This window comes from Pocillopora damicornis, chromosome 12, assembly GCF_964200805.1.
Source record: "Pocillopora damicornis chromosome 12, jaPocDami1.2, whole genome shotgun sequence".
Classification (NCBI taxonomy): domain Eukaryota; kingdom Metazoa; phylum Cnidaria; class Anthozoa; order Scleractinia; family Pocilloporidae; genus Pocillopora; species Pocillopora damicornis.
The window spans coordinates 19,332,992-19,353,003 of record NC_142681.1 but is presented as its reverse complement, the minus strand read 5'-3'; the positions used below and the strand labels follow the sequence as shown (position 1 = coordinate 19,353,003).

The 20,012-nt window shown below is 38.5% G+C and overlaps 3 protein-coding genes across 3 annotated transcripts in view; 1 reads left to right on the top strand and 2 right to left on the bottom strand.

Moving 5' to 3' along the window:
• Positions 1–721: 721 nt before the first annotated feature.
• LOC113681041 (protein phosphatase 1D) lies at positions 722–7,220 on the bottom strand. The gene is made up of 4 exons (XM_027198099.2): positions 6,820–7,220; positions 4,229–4,579; positions 2,272–2,482; positions 722–1,907 (listed from the first exon to the last, which is right to left on the bottom strand). Exons 1-4 carry the CDS (start codon positions 7,115–7,117, stop codon positions 1,523–1,525), a joined length of 1,245 nt encoding a protein of 414 aa, XP_027053900.2. The 5' UTR covers positions 7,118–7,220; the 3' UTR covers positions 722–1,522.
• A 2,179-nt stretch (positions 7,221–9,399) lies between these two features.
• Positions 9,400–14,731, top strand: LOC113681042 (phosphoenolpyruvate phosphomutase). Its single transcript, XM_027198100.2, has 7 exons — positions 9,400–9,551; positions 11,022–11,071; positions 11,408–11,504; positions 12,055–12,378; positions 12,466–12,653; positions 13,218–13,394; positions 14,220–14,731. The coding sequence occupies exons 1-7, from the start codon at positions 9,494–9,496 to the stop codon at positions 14,301–14,303; spliced, it is 978 nt and encodes a 325-aa protein (XP_027053901.1). The 5' UTR covers positions 9,400–9,493; the 3' UTR covers positions 14,304–14,731.
• A 1,013-nt stretch (positions 14,732–15,744) lies between these two features.
• LOC113681043 (syntaxin) overlaps positions 15,745–20,012 on the bottom strand; it is a 10,513-nt gene continuing 6,245 nt past the window's right edge. The window contains exons 9-12 of the mRNA XM_089190369.1: positions 19,977–20,012; positions 18,689–18,799; positions 17,804–17,887; positions 15,745–17,421 (exon numbers count right to left, since the gene is read on the bottom strand). The exon at positions 19,977–20,012 is cut by the window's right edge and continues 12 nt beyond it. Coding sequence (XP_089046495.1) covers positions 17,807–17,887; positions 18,689–18,799; positions 19,977–20,012 — 228 coding nt within the window. The 3' untranslated portion in view covers positions 15,745–17,421; positions 17,804–17,806. The remainder of the gene's footprint in view (positions 17,422–17,803; positions 17,888–18,688; positions 18,800–19,976) is intronic.

Here is a 20,012-nt window from a genome sequence, read left to right as displayed (position 1 = left end):
AAAAAAGAAGATTAGAAGGACAAGTATAGAAATAAGGTGACCTCTAATCCTCTCCTCTGTTGTATTGTTGGTCTTACCACCCTCCCCTCCCCCCCTCCAAAAAAAAGAAGATTAGAAGGACAAGTATAGAAATAAGGTGACCTCTAATCCTCTCCTCTGTTGTATTGTTGGTCTTGCCACCCTCCCCTCCCCCCCTCCAAAAAAAAGAAGATTAGAAGGACAAGTATAGAAATAAGGTGACCTCTAATCCTCTCCTCTGTTGTATTGTTGGTCTTACCACCCTCCCCTCCCCCCCTCCAAAAAAAAGAAGATTAGAAGGACAAGTATAGAAATAAGGTGACCTCTAATCCTCTCCTCTGTTGTATTGTTGGTCTTGCCACCCTCCCCTCCCCCCCTCCAAAAAAAAGAAGATTAGAAGGACAAGTATAGAAATAAGGTGACCTCTAATCCTCTCCTCTGTTGTATTGTTGGTCTTGCCACCCTCCCCTCCCCCCCCAAAAAAAGAAGATTAGAAGGACAAGTATAGAAATAACGTGACCTTTAATCCTCTTCTGTTGTATTGTTGGTCTTGCCACCCTCCCCTCCCCCCCTCTTAAAAAAAGAAGATTAGAAGGACAAGTATAGAAATAAGGTGACCTCTAATCCTCTCCTCTGTTGTATTGTTGGTCTTACCACCCTCCCCTCCCCCCCTCCAAAAAAAAGAAGATTAGAAGGACAAGTATAGAAATAACGTGACCTTTAATCCTCTCCTCTGTTGTATCGTTGGTCCTGCCATTAGCTCGTGTACTTATAAATAATTTAATAATCATGTGCTAAGATTTTTCAGCTTCTATAGCAATAGCTTACAGTTGTCTGCAATCGTTACTTCCGTAGGATTTTGGCGCTATATCCAGACAATGTCCCACACGTGATACCTTCTCATCTCCTTTGTGTATAATTTACTGTGTCTATATTATAAAAGAATTCTCATCCAACGATAATCAAAGCGTTAATCCTGTAAAAGTATTGCATGGAAAATTATTTATTCAGTCAAATTTAAGTACTTATCAAGGAATCATATTTTTCTACGATGTGGAACTGGTTGGGGGATGAATTTTTCATCCATGCATTTGAAGAGATTTTACTTTCAAGTAACCGACATTTCGAAGTAGTAAACTGCTCCAAGCAATTTGTGAGAACTCATATTTTAACAACACAAAGTAAAGTGAAAGCTCCTTTGCCCTACTGAATGCATTTGAGTGTATTTTCTATTTGCATAATTAGGTTTAAGATTTCACGAATGCAATTCATTGGATATCTACAATATGTACAATTACAGAAATCCGGACACCATTCACCAGGAACAAACAAAGACCCACCGTCAATTCCTAAAACATGTTTACAGTGCTTGATGAAAACCAATAATATTAGGCAGTTTGACCACGTGATCAGGTTCACTGTTCTCGAGTGGACTGCGGGAATTCGGAGCGATTATGAGTGGAACATCCACGCTTGTTGAGCAGGTATACACAGCAAATGATTTCTACACTGCCGGCGATGAACATTTAGAAGTTTGTAAGTTTAACGTTGATAGAAGTCCATTCGGTGAATTGTTTGGTGAACTGTTATTCATGCAGGTAGACAATTCGAGTGGATCGGCGCACCGGAATGCTAGCTTTCTCACCAGAGCTGGTTTGTCAGCTGTTAAATCGAAGTCTTGATTGGGTGTTCTATCACTCTCCTGCGAAGAATCCGTAGATTGATTTACGTCCGTCTCCACATCTTCTTCACTCTCAGGAGTGTCTAGTCTTGGGATTTTGTTCCGCGGCTCGTCAGGTTCTGTCTCGTCAAAATGTACAACTATTACACTGGTGTTATCTGCACGAAGTTCTCGCTCACGCCATCTTTGCAAGGCCCGGCTTATTAACCTGTTGGGATTTAACAAAATCGGAAGCTTAAATTATTTCTTCATCATCGATATTTTGATAGAGTTAGCTTACGGGGAAACCTACGTCACCCTTTCGCCCAATCAGATGCCAGTAAAGGCGAACCAATCAAGTTATAAAGTTTTGGCCAGACCACCCATTTTTCATATTCGTTCATTTCTCACTGATTCATGAACTTTAGTGATGGGTCATTACGATTCCTTTGTTATGAATAAATTCATTCGTTGTTTAAAATTTCGAGAGAAGAAACTCAAATAAACATAGCTTTGTAAAGGAAGTTGATATGGAGACGTATTTGAACGATTATTCTCTCGAAAACAGTTACCATTCAAAGCTTTACTCTTACCTGTGCGATACATCTCCTCCTTTGAACTGGTCATGTTTGTCAAAATTGTGGACTATTTTTACCGCTTCTTCAACTCTCATCACCCCCCATAGGCCATCCGATGCAATGATCAGAAACTTGTCGATACCAGGCGTGATCTTGTAAACTCGAACGTCAGGAACTGGGGAGACTATGAATTCACTCCGATAGTAGTCGAAACTCCAAAGATCTCCTGTACAAGTAAACAATAGAATAAGAATAATTTGTTTCTTAGGTCAGCAAATATGCAATGCTTCGAAACGCGCTGAGAAGAGCCGCTGATGATCTAAGTTGTCCACTTTTAAATTATTCTCAGTTTATTCTGGCGCATCAACAATCAACCACAGGCGTAAAATATTCGTAGGAGTCAAATGAAGGCGGTTAGTAGCGGTCTATCGCCACTTAAAAGATCTTTTAATGTCGTCTGTTTAAACTGCAAGCTCTTTTGTTGCCCAGAATGCTGGAAACTACATCTCCGAGCTTCTAGATTTAAACTCTTTTTCTAGGGGAACATGCCCCCAGACCCCCCTAGGAAAAAGGGGTCTTACGGTCCCTTTTGCAGGAACAGCCGTCATTTACACAATCGACAACCGCTTATCTAACATCTCTGACATCTCTGCGCTAATTGCTCCGGAGATTTGTTTCAACATAAAGGTCGCCTGTTACGGATATCGTGACAATGTGTCACGCTTTAAGAGCGCAATGCATTGTGGAATTGTAGGAGCACGAGCCACCTCCTCAAGATGCGGGCAATGTGGCCGTTCACACGTGACTAAAGTTGATTGTAATCCATCGAGTTTGAGCCAATTCTTGAGTCGAACCGCGGAAATAGGAGCCTTTTGAGCCTACTTTAACTTGCCATAATGTTGGATATTCAACATGGTCCTTTGAGCCGAATGAAAACGGATTGCGATCAACGATCATACGGAAACTGAGAAACACGAGTGAGTCCTTTGAAGCCGTGATCTGAGTCTTGTGGTAAATTAACTGCGATAATCCTGATGTCTGGAAAGTTTGCGAGAAAATGGAAGCTCCGAGCGGGTCACAAGAAAAATTGTTTCGTCTGCAGAGGAAATTTTGCAAGCGTTTAATGAAGATAATCTACTGTCACCCCTGAAAAATACATTATTGAGACTGCAGAAACTCCTATTACAAGAGAAGCTCGACACGATACGAAATTTAGATCAAGAAATCCTTGCAGTCTTCACCGATACTCAGCTAGATGAGGGAGTTTGTGAAGTGGACGAATTCACCTCATTTACGCAGCTTGCCATAATGAGAATCGATGCTGCCTCGACTGAAAGCCAACAGACCCCTTCGACGAAACTTGGAATCGTCGAGACCCTCCCAGGAACAAAACTGGAAACTGAAACACATCCTACTCCTTCATCATCGCCTGGAATTGTTGTGATATCCTTTGAAATACATCTAACTCTCCCAGCCCCTGAAACACATCTATCTATTTCAATATCGCCTGAAGTTGTTTTTGCGGTTTCAGGAGGCGTGGCGCGAGTTGCTTGCGAACATTTGATTTTGGGAGGAATACAACCTGTCCGATTTTCGTCGGATTTCGCCAAAATATCCCAGGAATAATGACAAACGAAAATTTGTCGGGAAATTTTTTTATTTAAAATAGTTATCCCGTGGCGTTCATTTACGCAACACGCCTCTCAAATTTTTAGCTAATCCAACTTTAGATGCCGGTATCTAGATAACCAATCAGAATATGGGGAGCAGTTGTGCGTCCTGGACAAATCGAAGCACAGTGCAGAAGTATTCTACATTCTGGATATTCCAGAGCTCAATTCGCCCTCCAACAAGGTATTTTTGGGGACATGTGAGCGCTATCTGCGAAAAACTCTGTCAAATTTGATTAACACACCGAAATTACGTGCAAACGTCTCAAACATGATTGCGAATCACAGGTATTTTTACTTACCAAGTGCTCTCGAAATCGCCAAAAACGGTACAGATTCTGTTTGGGTGCTTCTTCTGACAGGGCCTTTGTGTCCATGATGGACGGGCCTTTCCCAAGCCACTCGCGGGACACCATTACGAGAGAGGACCTTTCCGCCGAGTGACTCTATCCGATTCTTTTCCGAAGGAACGTCGGGCTTGTGGTCGGCAGTGAGAGGGACCGCTTGTAGTTTCTTTTCTTTACTCAATCGGCCGAGAGCAGCGCCTGAATCGCCCACGTGAGCTATGTACAGTGTTCTACCTTTAAAAATAACAACAGTTGCAGTGGTTCCGGATGTGCTTGGCAGTCCATGTCTTGTACGAGGCCAAGAATCTAGCAGGAAAAAAAACGTTAAAAATAATTTTATGTTAAATTTTCTTGCAGAGGTGATGCGTTGAATTGTTTTAAATGAACCTTGAGGCAAACTGTTTTTAAAATAGGCATTATTTTCCTTTCTTTTCTGTTATAAAGCTTATAAGCAATGGTAACATTGCAGGAAACGTAGTAAAGTGGGGATGAGGGTTGGGTGCACCGGAAAAGCCAAAGTACCGTAACATCTGCGAAAAGAGAATGATTAGAATCTTTCCGCCCTTCTCGGTACAAGGTACAAAGGAACAAAATTCGACCAAAACGAAATCGAAAAAATGAAATGAGATACAGTGTCTAGACTATCACGGAAAAAAAAAATTCGCTTCTTTCCCTTTCTTTGTCACTTCAACTCAAATGACCTTGGGTAACATTTGCTGGTGTTATGTGAGCCGATTGATCACGTGTTCCTCAAGTGATCACAGACATCTGACAGACCACGGACTTGTCAATGTGAAGTGTGGGAAGCAAAAGGAAAACATAGGCATGCGTAGCATGCAAAGAGTTATTTTCATGCTGGGTGGGTTGAGATGGGACACTGTGTGTACTTAATGTTTTCATTTTTGTACCAGAAAAGAGCATAACTTTTAAAAAAACGAACGTGATGGAATGTAAGCTGTTTGACGTGTGCTTTGTGATTAAAGGAGAGGAAAACAACGTCTTAACTTAAAATTTAAATGCGAACTTTCATATCCCGATAAATGTCGACCTTGGTCGACGAGGCTCTCGCGAAGACCCAAACTTTCTGGCTAATGTCATTCTTTCTGCACAGCCCCTGATCCAGGACATCATTTACAAGAAAACAATACCCAAACGCTGTGATTGGTGCAAGACATCCAAATATTGTGATATGACAGGTGTAAGATACATACCCTAATGCGGCAATCTGATTGGTGCGAACAACATACCCCTCTAAACACTAAATTAGAGTGATTTATTTTTTTAGAAAAAAAAAACTCATAAAGGCAGCGTTCGGAGCAAAATTAGCGAATGAGAAGTTCACATCGACATTTAGTCAAATTAATTTGGCATTAATGACTGAGTTGATAACGTAAATTTACCACCGTTGATAGTTTTGAAGCTGACATTTCGAGCGTTAGCCCTTCGCCGCAGCGACTGACAAACTACCTTGTTCTGCTTCCACCGACGCAGCACCGCAGTTTCTTTAGAAACTTGCTCTCTTTATTCACTTGGTCAAATTGGCCCGTCTGAATTAAATGTTAATATGGGTAATTGTAAAGACAATTTTATTAATTTTGTCTACACAAAATTGTTTGGGTGTGTGCGTGTGTTTTTTAACTAAATATTTGCCCTCTGGGCAGGGCTTCTGTAAACCAAATTTCCCTCCTTAGCTTTCGGAAATTAAAATTTTACGACAAACGCATTGACGAGAGCGAATGAGGATGTTCAGGAAAATCAGGCGAAATGAAAGGAAAACAATGTTCAAGTGCCGAGCATTGATTTCGTAAATTGCTTCGTTTTGTCGATGCATGTTTTTATTTCTTTTAGGGAGATAGTGCGTGACCGATTGTTTTATAATCGAAGTTGATCGACAGGTGTCAGCCACAAGCCTATTTTTCAGAATATTCAAAACAGTACGATGTATATTTCACTTCCGGTGTAAAACCAAAATCTAATCGTTTTCAAACTTTTTCCTTCCGGCAATATATCAAATATTCCGTTTAAGCCTTGTGTACATTCATGTAAACTCAATATCAAAAATACCATGACGTAGCAATCATGCAAAACATTTTACTAATTTAATCAAAATATTTCAGTTGTGTAGCTTCCAAACAGTTTCTATCGTCTCAACGTATATGATAGCCTGGGGGATCGGACACTAAAACATCGCAAATCTTTGTATTTTTATGATAAGGGTCATTTTTGAGTGCTTCGTAAGTTTGTATTCGCAAAGTAAAATTGCTCTCCTTCAAGGCTTTTAAGCGGCGAAAGAAGCATGTTTATTTTGCATATGAAAAGCGAACAACGGGATATAAAATTACTCTCGTCTCTGCGAAGCGCGTCACGAATTATTAATCGGACTCATAATTTTGGCGGAAAAAATACGAAATGTTGACTTATCCTCGATTTTACATCGCTAACGGGGAGAACAAGATAGAATGGGGTCGATCGCGAAAGCTTTTCACGCGGGAATATAAATCGCTTCAACGAGAAGGAAATACAGATCGAAAGTAATCCATACTCACCGAGTTGTTTCCACATCGCGCAATGTGTAGCCATGAATCCATCCTTGATAGCTTTAATAACACGTGATGTTTCACCCGAGTAAAATCCCTTCTGTCCCTTAATCATGTCCCATAAATGTTCCCGGGCAAAGTGTGCAGCGTCCCTTCCACCGTGGCCGTCGAAAACCGCGAAAAATGCCTGTTCTGGATCGCGATCGAACTGCACGCGTTTAAAATCTTCCATTTCTTTCCGACCACCTTGGTTAGCTTGGCCATTTACTCGCACAATAATCTTCCTGGTTTTCGTTTTTTTGGACATTTTCGTCGTGTTGTTCGGTTATACTGCGTTTGCCATGCAAAACTTCGGCGAGTAATTTGTAATTTGCCCGCTCTCATAAATTATTCATATCTTTGTCTGAAATAGACAGCTGTTCATTAATTTGTCAGCTTATTTTCAAATCTGGCCAATCACGGCACGGATCACTCGGGGTATAAATAATGAATTTCTGATAGCAGCCAATGAACGCGCATGTTGGTGGAATGGCCTCAGGTCACACAAACATTGTACGCGCTCAAACTTGCCCCGAAACAACGACTGAACGTCAAACCGTGCCGTGATGTCATAACCCACAATTTCTACGAATGTACGAGCAAGTCTGCACTTGCCTGGATTTCGATTTAGACAAAAAAGAAAGGTTCTAAACATGCCCGAATATCTGGAATTGCATGGTTTTTTTAAAATTGGTTAGATATCTAATTGCAAACTTTATTCAATCTTTGTTCAAACTCGGTTTTTGGGGCCGAATCGCAAATTATTCACATTCAAAAAGTGTATTACTAAATAACAAAAATATTTCTTTTTCAAAAAATCGGTTGACCGTGACTATCTTGCATGTGAAATTTGATATACTTCTGAGCTGTCTTTCCAAAAAAGAGGTTCTTGCTTGTTATGACGATTCCCCTCGTAAGTCAAACCCCGGAGATTTATCAATTGCGAACTCTCAATCGTAGGAAATATATTCAGACGGTGCGGCTGATCGCTGGCATTTTGCGGCATTATGTTTTGGTTTCGTCATGGTTTGGTGATGTAAAACAAGACGCCCGCATTGAATAAACGGGAAAGAGATGGAGTGGTTATATTCTAAGCCAGATACGAAAGGGTGAATAATTGTTCAAAAAGGGTACAATACACACAAGTAGATGTGTCTGGCCTAGTTCTTTGAATGATGAATAACGCTAACCATTGACTAATTGTCTGTTCGGTGGATAGTGCAACGATTTGTTATCAATTATCCAATGGTCCAATGGATAGCGAATTATCTGTTGGATAGTGCTTTGTGCCTCAAAACAACTGGGCCCTAGACTAAGGGCGAAGCACTCCTTGCGAAAAAAAAAATCTGCCCCTTCTCCCCCCAAGGGAATAGACCCATAGGAGGAAACTAAAAACAGCTGGCCAAGCATAAAGCGGACTTGTAAGTCCATATCAAGACAATACGTGATCAGGCATGCCTTTCTCTGGCAGCAAGCAAAACGGAAATGCCTCCCAATGAAGCCTAAGGGCCTATTTACACGGTACGACTTTGTCGCATGCGACAAGCTTACGACAGGCTTACGACACGAATTGTTTCGTGTAAATCAAACCTACAACTCGCTTACGACTCTTAAGTCATGTCGTAGGCCTGTCGTAAGCTTGTCGCATGCGACAAAGTCGTGCCGTGTAAATAGGCCTTAAGAGAGGGCCTTCTTCACCAACTTAGCTTGCGGCGCGAATTGAAGGAAATCAACAAAAAAAAAAAAAAAAAGAGAGAGAAAAAACAGTCAGCGATTCCTGTCGCTCCATGAGTTCTCTTTGCACTACTTAATTTTTTCTCTGACTTCTTCTCGCAACTCCAGACATCCCATGTACGTCTCGGTAGCGTGAAAGAGTATGTATTATGGGCGGTGCGTAAAGCCTTTGTAACTTCCTTAATACTGCCACCAGGCTTCCCGCAACCCGCACAACCCGTTGCCACTGAGCTTTTATGTCGCACTTGAAGGTCGCGAATTATAGGTTTAACAATTATAGAGATGACATGATCCCATTGTCTTTTAGGGCCAGTCAATGTCTCCCTGAGCTTTTTAAGATTTGCATCATGGGATAATTGTTTGAGTTGTTAAAAAGAGTTTCTGTCCCATAATCAAAATCACGCTTTCGTCAGGAGACCAGATATTGCCTCGGGTAACCTTTTTCGCTGTACAAATTTAATCATAAAACCTTTTTCATGTGATTTGAAACTTACCGGATGGGAGGGGAGGGAAAGGTAGTAAGAATCCTGGAGGTTGAAGATCGTTTTGCATAGAGATGAAAAAATTGGAAAGTTCTCGGAATTATACTTTTGCTTTTAAAGTTCTTTTCTTAGCTGAAGCACGTGCTTGCTGCAGAACTGGGGAAGGGATATCAAGTTCAGTGCTTTTTAGCTTCAGGTCCCCTACCCTATTCTGTGAGCAGCGCCTCCCACCCCTCGAAATAAAACACGATTTTTTTGCGGGAGGGGCTGGCTACGCATAGGGTCACAGGCAAACTGAACCCCCACTGACCCACTCAGGGACTGCTTCAATGCGTCCTCCCTTCCCACTAGTTCCTAGTCCTTCTCATCTCAACTTTCACTGGTGATTTTCCATTCGATTTGTCACATTAAAATTATTCGCTAAAACAATGTTTCTCCGACAAGCATACGGCCGACTATCCAATGCATTATCTCCCAACGTCACAGGTAAAGACACTTTTTAATTCTAGTGTAAAATTATGCATGCGAAAGTTTGTTGGGATCTGGAAAGGATTCGTCACAAAAGCTTCCACAAGTACCAGCTATGTTTGTATTTTTGCTTGAAGGACTGAACTATCTTAAGACTTTTTGAAGCCTAGCATTTCAATTCCAAGACTTAGGGGGGTAATTGTGGGTGTATTATGTAAAATTTTACATCTTTTTTTGAATTCGAAAATGGTTTGGCTTTTGTTTTGCCAATTTCCCAAAATGTTCAAGCGTTACTTTCGCAATCGTGCGCGTGATCTTCCATATTCCCTGATTTAATTATCATCACTTGAATTATCCTATTGTTCTACCAGTAAAGTAGTTTTCTTCTGCTTCGATCGACCGTTATCTAAAACTACTCAGAGCACGTCTGTTCTGCTTTGTCGGTGTAACATTCCAGGGTAACTCTCAAGGGATTTTTTACTAGTAATATTTTTTGCCAGATACAGGATAGCATGTAAATAAAACACGTGGTTACTGAATTTGACACCTGATCACGTCTTACACCATAAATAAATTTTTTAACCTCTCAGGAAGAGAAAAACTTCAATAATTGCATGACTCAATGATTCCAGTCCTAGTATAATTGATATATCTCTCAACTTCAGATAACAGACAGGAAATCTTTCCCCCTCCTGCCACTCCCATAGAAAACCGTCTGTCAGTTGTTGATGGCAACATGACTTTGTATGAAGAATTCTTCACTCAAAGCTGTGTACATCCAAACAAAAGAAATCTTGGTTTTGAAATAAATTTTCCAGAACAATGATTAAAATTTTTGTCTAACTTTAATGTAGAATCTACTCCACAAGTTCTTTTGTCTTCCTTTAAACTAGGATTTTTCATAACTTTCGGTTTACCAGCATATCCTTACAACATTACTTTGTATTAAAGAAGATAATCCCATGAAATTTGGTTAGCTTAGTGAAGCTCATGATTGTGAAGTCTAGGATAACTATAAACCCATATCAAACTTGACCATAAACATAGGGTCTAATGTAAATGGTAAGTTTGAGTAAAATTCAATTCGTCAAAAGTTTTTTTCTGCTTCTGCCAAGCATCTAGATATTATTACTATGGATAAACATACTAATGGCAGAGGAAGAAGTGCATTTGAATTCAATGGCCATGATGATGTCTAACTTCTCTCCAGTCATCTATTATTCATTCTTAAAAAAAAAAAAAAACAGAAGGGAAAAAACCATACAAATGGAAAAATTCAGTATTAGAGAAGATTGGTTGGAAGGGGGATTCCCTCCTTCTCCATATTCTTGATATCATGTTTGTCTTCTGTGTTTTGTGTTAACCAAGTACTAATTTTGTGTTTCCCTCGGTCAAACATGAACTTTAGACGCTTTTAATATTAAGTTATTAAGATGGGTGAATTTTTATGTTTCAACTAATGAAGGATTGTCAAAAACTATTTTACAGAAAAACTTGTTGCCCGGTTTAGTTCATCAACTTCAGCCTCCAAACCCAAGGTAATAAATATTAAGAGTAACAATTCTGTAACTCCTTGAAGTAATTAACATGTAACTTCTCCCTAAAAATATCCATATGTTATTCAGCAAACAGGTATTGAGAAAACTTGAACTTATCAGCTAATAGTTGTTATCATGACATGACACCAAATTCTTGTAACTGATTTACAAGGAATGTGTAGCAACTAGAGTTGAGAATTAATAATCAGGTCTTGGGAGTCAAAGGGTTAACATTAACAACCAAAGAGTTTATGGAGTAGTGCTCAATATGACACCTGTTACAAAAGTGTGAAGGAAACACAAATATTTAAACATTGGTTTGGTTTTTGCTTTTAGAAAACAACCCAGTTGAGAAAGATGCTGGAATCACCAGAACTAGAATTCATCATGGAGGCACACAATGGATTGAGTGCTAAAATTGTACAAGAGGCTGGTAGGTTGGTAATACTTAATATGATCACCCACAGTTGTCCCTAGGCACTGGCTACTGGCAATATTCACCTATTGAAAAATGGGCAAATTGGCGGCCAGACTTTTGGGTAGTGATTGCTATGTGAAACATTTGAAATTTCAGCCAGTAGCCTAATTTCTTAGCTACAACCCTAATAATTTGATTAAAAAATTAGATATATAATTAGCATGGCTCTACATGTCAAGCCTATGTAGTCACTTTGGGAATTGATGATTATTTTAAGGAAATAAATTCACAAGGGAATTAATCCTTTCACTTCCCAGACCACTTAATCATTTCTCCTCTATGTTATAGACATGTTCCTCAGTCAGGTATTTCAATAACAGCTGGTAATGGGCAATGTCCACCATCAATATCAAGCAAAGTTGCCACCTATTTTCTCTAAAATTAATAACATGAGAATAAAGATTGAACTTCTATTAACACTGTCAGTGGCTTTAATAACTTTTTCACCACAATAATCCCTTTCTTGTTTCTAAGGAAATGACGTGACAGTGATACCATTTTGCAGGTTTTAAAGGTGTCTGGGGTAGTGGTTTGTCAATCTCTGCCCAGCTGGGAGTACGTGATAGTAACGAAGCATCTTGGACTCAAGTCATGGAAGTGATGGAATTCATGAGTGATGCCACAGACATCCCAATATTACTAGATGCTGATACTGGTTATGGTAACTTCAATAATGCTCGACGTTTGGTGACAAAACTTGAACAGAGAGGTATTGCTGGAGCATGTATTGAGGACAAGCTTTTCCCCAAGACGAACTCTTTATTAGATGGCAGAGCACAGCCACTGGCTGATATTGATGAGTTCTGTGCAAAGATCAAAGCTTGCAAAGGTAATATTTTCTGGTGACAACTTGAGTAACCCCTTACTCCCTAACATCAATAAACTGCTAAATTTTTTTCATTGGATCTTTTATTAGATACACAGACAGACCCAGATTTTAGTATTGTTGCAAGAGTTGAAGCTTTTATTGCTGGGTGGGGCCTTGATGAAGCTCTCAGAAGATCAGAAGCCTACCGCAATGCTGGGGCTGATGCCATCTTGATGCACAGCAAGAAATCTGATCCTTCAGACATTGAGGCTTTCATGAAAGCTTGGAAAAACCAGGTGCATCAATGACTGTTGACAAAAGTTTAATATTTAAAGGAAACTTTATTTCAAGCTGAATAATTACCCAATCTCACATCTACCCCTGTACCAAAATGTTTTCAAGTGATCTAGTAAAGTAACACATACCAGGGGGGTTGAAAGATACCCATGACCCTTCTTTATGAGATAATTATTGTTCTCAATCCACAAAATACAAACTTCATAATTCTGGGGATGGAGGCTCATGAATCGCAAGAATCTGTGTGCCTGGCAGAAATCTTTTCCATTACCTAATACTCCAGTTAATGGTCCTTCTCATCATGTGGATGTAAGCCCTCTAACACAGATGGTAGAACAAAGCTGTCAGCTACCTCACCAAGGGTGCGCAGATATTCATAACTATGACCTTCCCCCTATTTTTGTTTGAAAAGTTGTAGCTATGCTTGTTGATATTAAGAAGAAGCAATTTCTAATTGGGGTTTCATGTAGTTCTAAGGGTTGCTCTTTGAATAAACCTTAGTGATAACTCAAATTTTTTATAGATTAGTTATAACCAGGTTATCTTACGATCTTTATTAACAGGGTCCGGTAGTAATTGTACCAACCAAGTATTACACAGTGCCAACAGACCAGTTCAGAGACTGGGGTGTGTCTCTTGTGATCTGGGCTAATCACAATTTGAGGGCATCAATAACAGCAATGCAGAACACCACACAGCAAATCTACAAAGACCAGTCACTTGTTAATGTTGAAAAGAAGGTGAGTTGTAACCGACCCTTTATACCCCAACATCTGTACACAAATTCTCCATATTGTTTTCTATACATTTCCCAAGGTTTTAACAAAGAGAATTTGTTAAACAGTCAAGAGCTTCCTTAGTTGGCAATCATTTCCTTGATTTCATGGCCTAAATGTGTGATTCAGGGGTGATATTGTAAAGAGATATCAGATGCTATTCACTCTAAAGGGTTAAGAGAGGTGTTTGGAAAGTGACAAATGGTGAACTAGTCAGGGAGGGGAGGTTGAGTGGGCAATAATTAAAAGTGGGGTTACATGAGGTGACTTGGAGTTTCTTATCTCTTTAACCCTTTTACTCCCATGAGTGACCAAGAGAGAATTTCTCCTTAAACTATCAATACAATATCAAGCAGACAAGTGATGAGAATGAAAAAAAATATATATTAAGTTGGGGATTATTAGTTTATCCAATATCAAATTCTCCAAACTAACATCACAAGAACTGTATAGCAGACAGTAAGGAGAATTACTGTTGAGATCTTGGGAGTTGAAGGGTTAACTCCCATGAGTGACTAAGAGAGATTTCTCTTAATAATAATATATTAATACAATATCAAGCGGACAGTTGATAAGAATAAAGAAAAATACAAATCAGGGGATTATTAGTTGATCCAATACAAAATTTTTTGAACCAACACCATGAGAATTGTATGGCAGACGGGAGAATTACTGAGGAGATCTTGGAGAACACAACACAATGACCTTACACTATTGAGCCAGTTGAAGCAATTTCTGGTTACAAATCTTAAATTTTAATGTTTGGTAAATAAACTTTTTTCAATACAGATTGCTGCAGTAAAGGAGGTTTTCCGTCTTCAAAAGGATGATGAATTGAAGGAGGCTGAGAAGAAATATCTGCCTGAGAAATAATAGAAAAATAAATCCTGGAGTGATAAACAGATTGTAGCTAGTATGGTCCATGATTTTCAAATTGCACAACCAGATATGTCAAAATTCTACTTAATCACTCTTCTTAAGGGGCTTCCTGAGAGTTTCCAGTTTAATAGCCAGCTGCCTTCATTTTTAGTCTGCTCTCCAGGCATTCTTTAGCTTTGGCACAAAACATGTTCTTGATGGGGTATGGGGTCATGTGACCAGACAATGGTATGAACACAGTCATTGGTGGATAAAAACTCTATGTCTGGAAACCATATGGATCTACTCACTGTTTATCATATTTCCATGACTTGATATTGATCTTGAAGGCCAGTAATAGTATTTTAATATATCTTTAAGTGCTTAGAAACCTAGCTGTTTTGAATTCTTTGAATGCCTCAATAAAGGGATGATTGAGATAGAGGTTGTATCCTGTATTTTGTTTATTCAATTGCAATGTGGTTCATATTCTCTTCATCTTCTTTATAAATTTCACTTACTACAGACAAAACAACTTAACAGAGGGCCTTTTTCAAAACCACTTGCAGGAAGCTACTATAGCCTGCCCTTTCTCACAACAGGGAAGGGACTCTTGTGTAACAGTGATTTAAGGAGATCATGAAAATATTGGAAACCTATGTAGTGGGAGTGTCTTAAGTTTATTTTGACCTCTAAATGATTGTTAACTCTTCATGATGAAAGCAATTGCTTTAAGTATTTTTTTTCTGGCTTAATACCCAACGGTCAATCGGCAGCTTTTGCCTGTTCCTGTCACTCAATGTGTTCTATCCTTCACCTGTTGTGACAAGACCAAGGAATAGTTGCAAAGGGGATCAACTTCATTCAGGCCCAGTCAGCACTGAAAGATGATTTTATAAAAAAAAAAATTTAAAAAAACTTTTATGCCATATTGGGTAACATCCATGGCTAAAAATGCTGCTGAAAATTATGACTCCTCATTGCCTTTCTGTTGAGTGATGTAATATTAATAATCCTGGTAGAAAAGAGTTTTCATAGTCTCTGACTGGACAAAAGAGGTTCCAATAAGTGTCATGACTGTACACCGCAGAGACATTTGTTTGGTGAAATTTCTTAGGTGATAGCTTATTGGAATATTATAAAGTTAAATTTGAGAGAAATTTTCAATATATTAAGTAATTTTAAAGGGGGTAAGTTTTTAATGAAACTGTGGTGCCAGATGAGCAGGGGATATAACAAGATAATTTGGTTTTATCAACTGAGTTGATAATGTAAATTGGTCACAGTAAACAAGTTTCGTATGCTGACATTTCAATGATGAACCCTTTGTCAGAGCAAGGATTCTTATAGTTCAGGAATAAATACACACAAAAAGCAACTGTTTCTAGCCTTCTTCCACTTCTTTTTGCAGAGGATGCTTCCAAAATATCCCAAAATCAAAACAGGGATAAACTAGTTTTGGTATTTTAAAAAAAATCAAAATAATTTATTTCAAAACTTCAAATATAACATAGTTAATGTCCGTGATAGCTCCTTTACATGGTTCAGTCCCTTTCCTTGAATTACGACTAGAGAGCCACTAACAATCTTAAGCTAACACTCTGATCTAAACTGATCAGAAATGTTAAGAAATGCTACAGAAATGTTAAATTGATTATCTGAGAATCTTAACCCTTTGACTCCCAAGATGATTGCCAATTCTCCTCTGTAACTGCTGCACATTTCCTTGTAAATAAGTTATGAGAATTTGGTGTTAGATCAAGATAACTTCTATCTGATAAATTTGAGTATTCCCATAACCTCTTTGCAGGATAATGTTTAGACATTACAGGGAGAAGTCACATTTTAATCTCTCCTGGGAGTTAAATAGTTAAGCTTCATAAAAAAAAATTTCAAGAGTAAATAAATGTGCAAGTTTGAAATCAATTGCAAGTTTTCTATATTCTGAAATCTTGTGTTTCCTGTTGTTCACCATTCACCTAAAGGATGAGGCTAAAACATGTTGAAGAGTATTTTAAATTTTAAAATACTTGGGTTGACTTAAGAGATGTTGTTTACGATCAAAAAATGAGATTTTAGTCCTAAATTGATTCCTTCCCCAAGGATCTAACCTCTTTTCTTACAAAAAACTACCTTCTCCTCAGTCCTCTGTTTTAACCACAACACAGATGCTTATCTCTGAAAAGTTGATATCTCGAGATGTTCTATTGGAAGAATCATGTGTTTATTCCATATCCCCACCCCCTACCCCAGGTTTGTTTTCTTGACCACTCCTTCCCATCCCTCCCCATCAACTGTTGCTCAACAAATGGATGCACTTCAGCCAAAATCAATAAAAATCCAGAAATATCAAACCATCCTTCAACAAAAAACTCAAAATTTATTTCTAGATTTCATCCCTTCAGAGGAAAAGATTCCATAATTTCCTTTTATATAGGAGATTAAGCAAACTCTGCAAGAGACAGGGAGACTGATTCTGTCTCTGAGAGACTTCAGGATAATCTGGGAGCATTTGCAAATGTGCCAAAATGAACTTTGGAGCACCCTTGGTGGAATGGTGAACATCACTCACACTTCATGCAGATGTCTCAGTAAAATCTTTGCCTACCAATTCAAATTAAGTTTACAACACACACACACACTGACAAACAAGTTTAATAGGACTCAGAAATTTTAATGCTATAGTATCACAAGAATAATTTAATTTAGATTTGAAAATTTAGAACAGCTGCAAACCCAACGAACGAAGAAAATTTAAGCGTATAGGAATAAAAGGGATATGTGAATAAATCTAGAGCATCTGACAAAATTAGACCAGGAATGAAAAAAAATAATAAGAATACAAAAAATATTTTGCTCTCTGGGATAATACTATTTCCCTTCTACTGTAAATGTTTACTTTAGTTTTTCGCTTTAAGGCGGCTGTTCAATGATTACAAGCTGTATTAAGCCTTTACTTCAGATTACACTTACTAGCTGAAATTATTTACAATCTAACATTAAAATGTAATCTGCGGTTCCCTCCATTCATCCATTAACTTGTTGCTTTATCAAGCCCCATGTATCTGTTTCATTACATATCCATATTGAAGATATTTAAACCATATAAAAACAAATAATTATGTAATGAAATCTGGAAAAGAGAAACAAAAGCAGAGAAGGTTAGTAAATCAAGATCAAAGGAAATGAACAAGCCCCAGTATTTTGTGGGAGAGGGAGTGACAGAAAAAAAAGCTGTGCATTTTCATGCTGACAAACAAGATTAGAATATCATGGCAACCTTACAAGATTGGAGCTAACCATCCACAGCTGGGTTTCTTACATATGACCCAGTCTCTCAGAGTACCAATGAACAAGTGTACCATTGCGAGTGCCATGGAAATTAGGGGGTTAGTTGGGACAATCAGGGGTTAAAGGTCATGTTTAAAGTGTCAAGGCCATCATTTAAATCATAAGCAGCTTTGTGAAAATGCAAAAACTCTCTTGCTGCACATCACACCAGCTTGGAATCTTACCTATTAAGTATATATGGAAATAAGTACTATACCAACGATTACCGCCAGTAAAACAAACAAAAAGATGACTATCATGATCTTTTTCTGTTGGAAAACAAAAGTATTTGACAGTTATTATACATAATGACTTAACCCCTTAATTCCCCAAGATCAGATTGTTAATTCTCTCCTCTAGCTGCTACACATTTCCTTGTATATAAAATAAAATAATTTGATGTTAGATCAAGGTATAAACTATCTAATATGTTTTAGTAATCTCATTACCTGTTTGCTGGACAATGTAGGAATATTATAGGGAGAAGTTACATGTTAATCACTTCTGGGAGTTAAAGACCAACAGCTGATTATCTTTAATGTACCACAAAAAAATATGTGCCATAATTGAACAATTGACCAACAATGATTACAGCAATTCTCAACTGGATGTCAAAAGTGAGGCAGGCTTGTATTGGTGTTACTTTCCTTTACTTTGTGATTGGTTCAGAAAACTCACATCACCCTCTCAATCAGTCTATTTTAAAGCATAAACTAATTGATATTTGATTGCTTGAATTTTCCAGCACTTCACATGATTTGCAAGTTTTTACAGAGCATTCTCATTTTCTCCATGTGACCTCTTCTTATTTTGAGACTGGTCTCTCTAATGACTTTGGTGTTGAGGTTTAGGATACTGAAATGAAATGTGTTCTATGCTGAAAAAAAAATCAGTGATGAGGCTGGAAAACTTTGTGTTTTGAAGAAAACTTTGTTCAGACACTCTTGCTTCTGATAAAAGAAGAAGACAGGCTAGAGAATCTATACCCAGATTGCTAACAACTCCTGATCTGATGTTACATTCACTGTGTAGGAGACAAAACTAAAGGTAAAACTACAAATAATACCCACCCGCCTTGCTTTACTTTGATACTTGACAGCTTTTTTGGTGTCACTTTTGGCTGATTGAACAAAGTCAACGGCTTGATCCACATTGTACTCAATTCTGTCGATCATCTCCCCCTATCAAGGAAATGGTATCACAGCATGATACAGGCAAATAAATGCACTACAATGGAAGGGTGCATCTTAAGCAAGAAGCTGTAGGACAACCCTTTGCACCACTCTACTTTACACCCTCACATCAGTATGCATATTCTCCATACTGTTCTCCATACATTTCAAAAGAGGCTGACAAGGAGAATTTGTTTAACAATCACAAGCTTGTTAATTTGGTGATCATTCTCTTCACTCTCATGACCTTAACGAGTAATTCAGGGGTGATATTGTAAGAGGAAAATGGATGTCAATCACTCTTGGGGATCAAAGAGTTAGTAGCAATCACACTCACTTTCTCTATCAACCCTTTCACTGCCTAGATTCCATTTGAATTTTATCTACTAAGTAGTTCTTCTTTCTGTCTGCCATACAATTGGAGAATTTGGTATTGGATCAACTTATAATGTCCTGATTAATCTCTCTCTTTATTCTCAAAACTCGTCTACTTAATACTGGATTGATACTGTAATGAGAAATTCTGTCTTGGTCACCCGAGGGAGTTAAAGGGTTAACATCAATTAATACTTGATTGGTCACTGATGCAACAAGGTGTGAACGTTAGCATGCAAGGCTACGAACAAGAAAGTCTTAATTGAAGACCTAGCCTAATATTGCACTGTGTTTGTGAACAAGAGGCTTTGCTCTCACAGTGGAATTCTCCTTCCAGAAGCACACACAGGTACCAACAAACTGTTGAAGACACCTGCTTAGAACTAACCTTGTGCTGAACTGACATCCCATACTCCTAAAGGGAGTAATTTTCTAAAGAAACTGTCAGTGGTGCTGCACTGGTGGGAGAGTATAACATGGTAATTTAGTATAATCAAGTGAGTTGATAATGTAAATTGGCCATCGTAAAGAGTTCAAAGCTGACATTTTGAGTATTAGCCCTTTGGCAGCCCTTCCATTTGCTCTGATAAAGGGCTAACACTTAAAACCTCACCTTTGGAACTCTTTGCGGTGGCCAATTTATGTTATCAACTCAGTTGATAATACTAAATTACCCCAGCAATACTCCTAGTTGCTTTCTCTCACTGAATTAGAAAAAAAACTGTGTTCAAAATAGCCTTCTGGCTCATGAGCTGACTTAACCTTTCTTAACAATTTGATCATGTCAACTGTTGTTAAGCTTGCAACCCACCTGGTTTTCGACCAACATGGCCATGTCAACAAACAT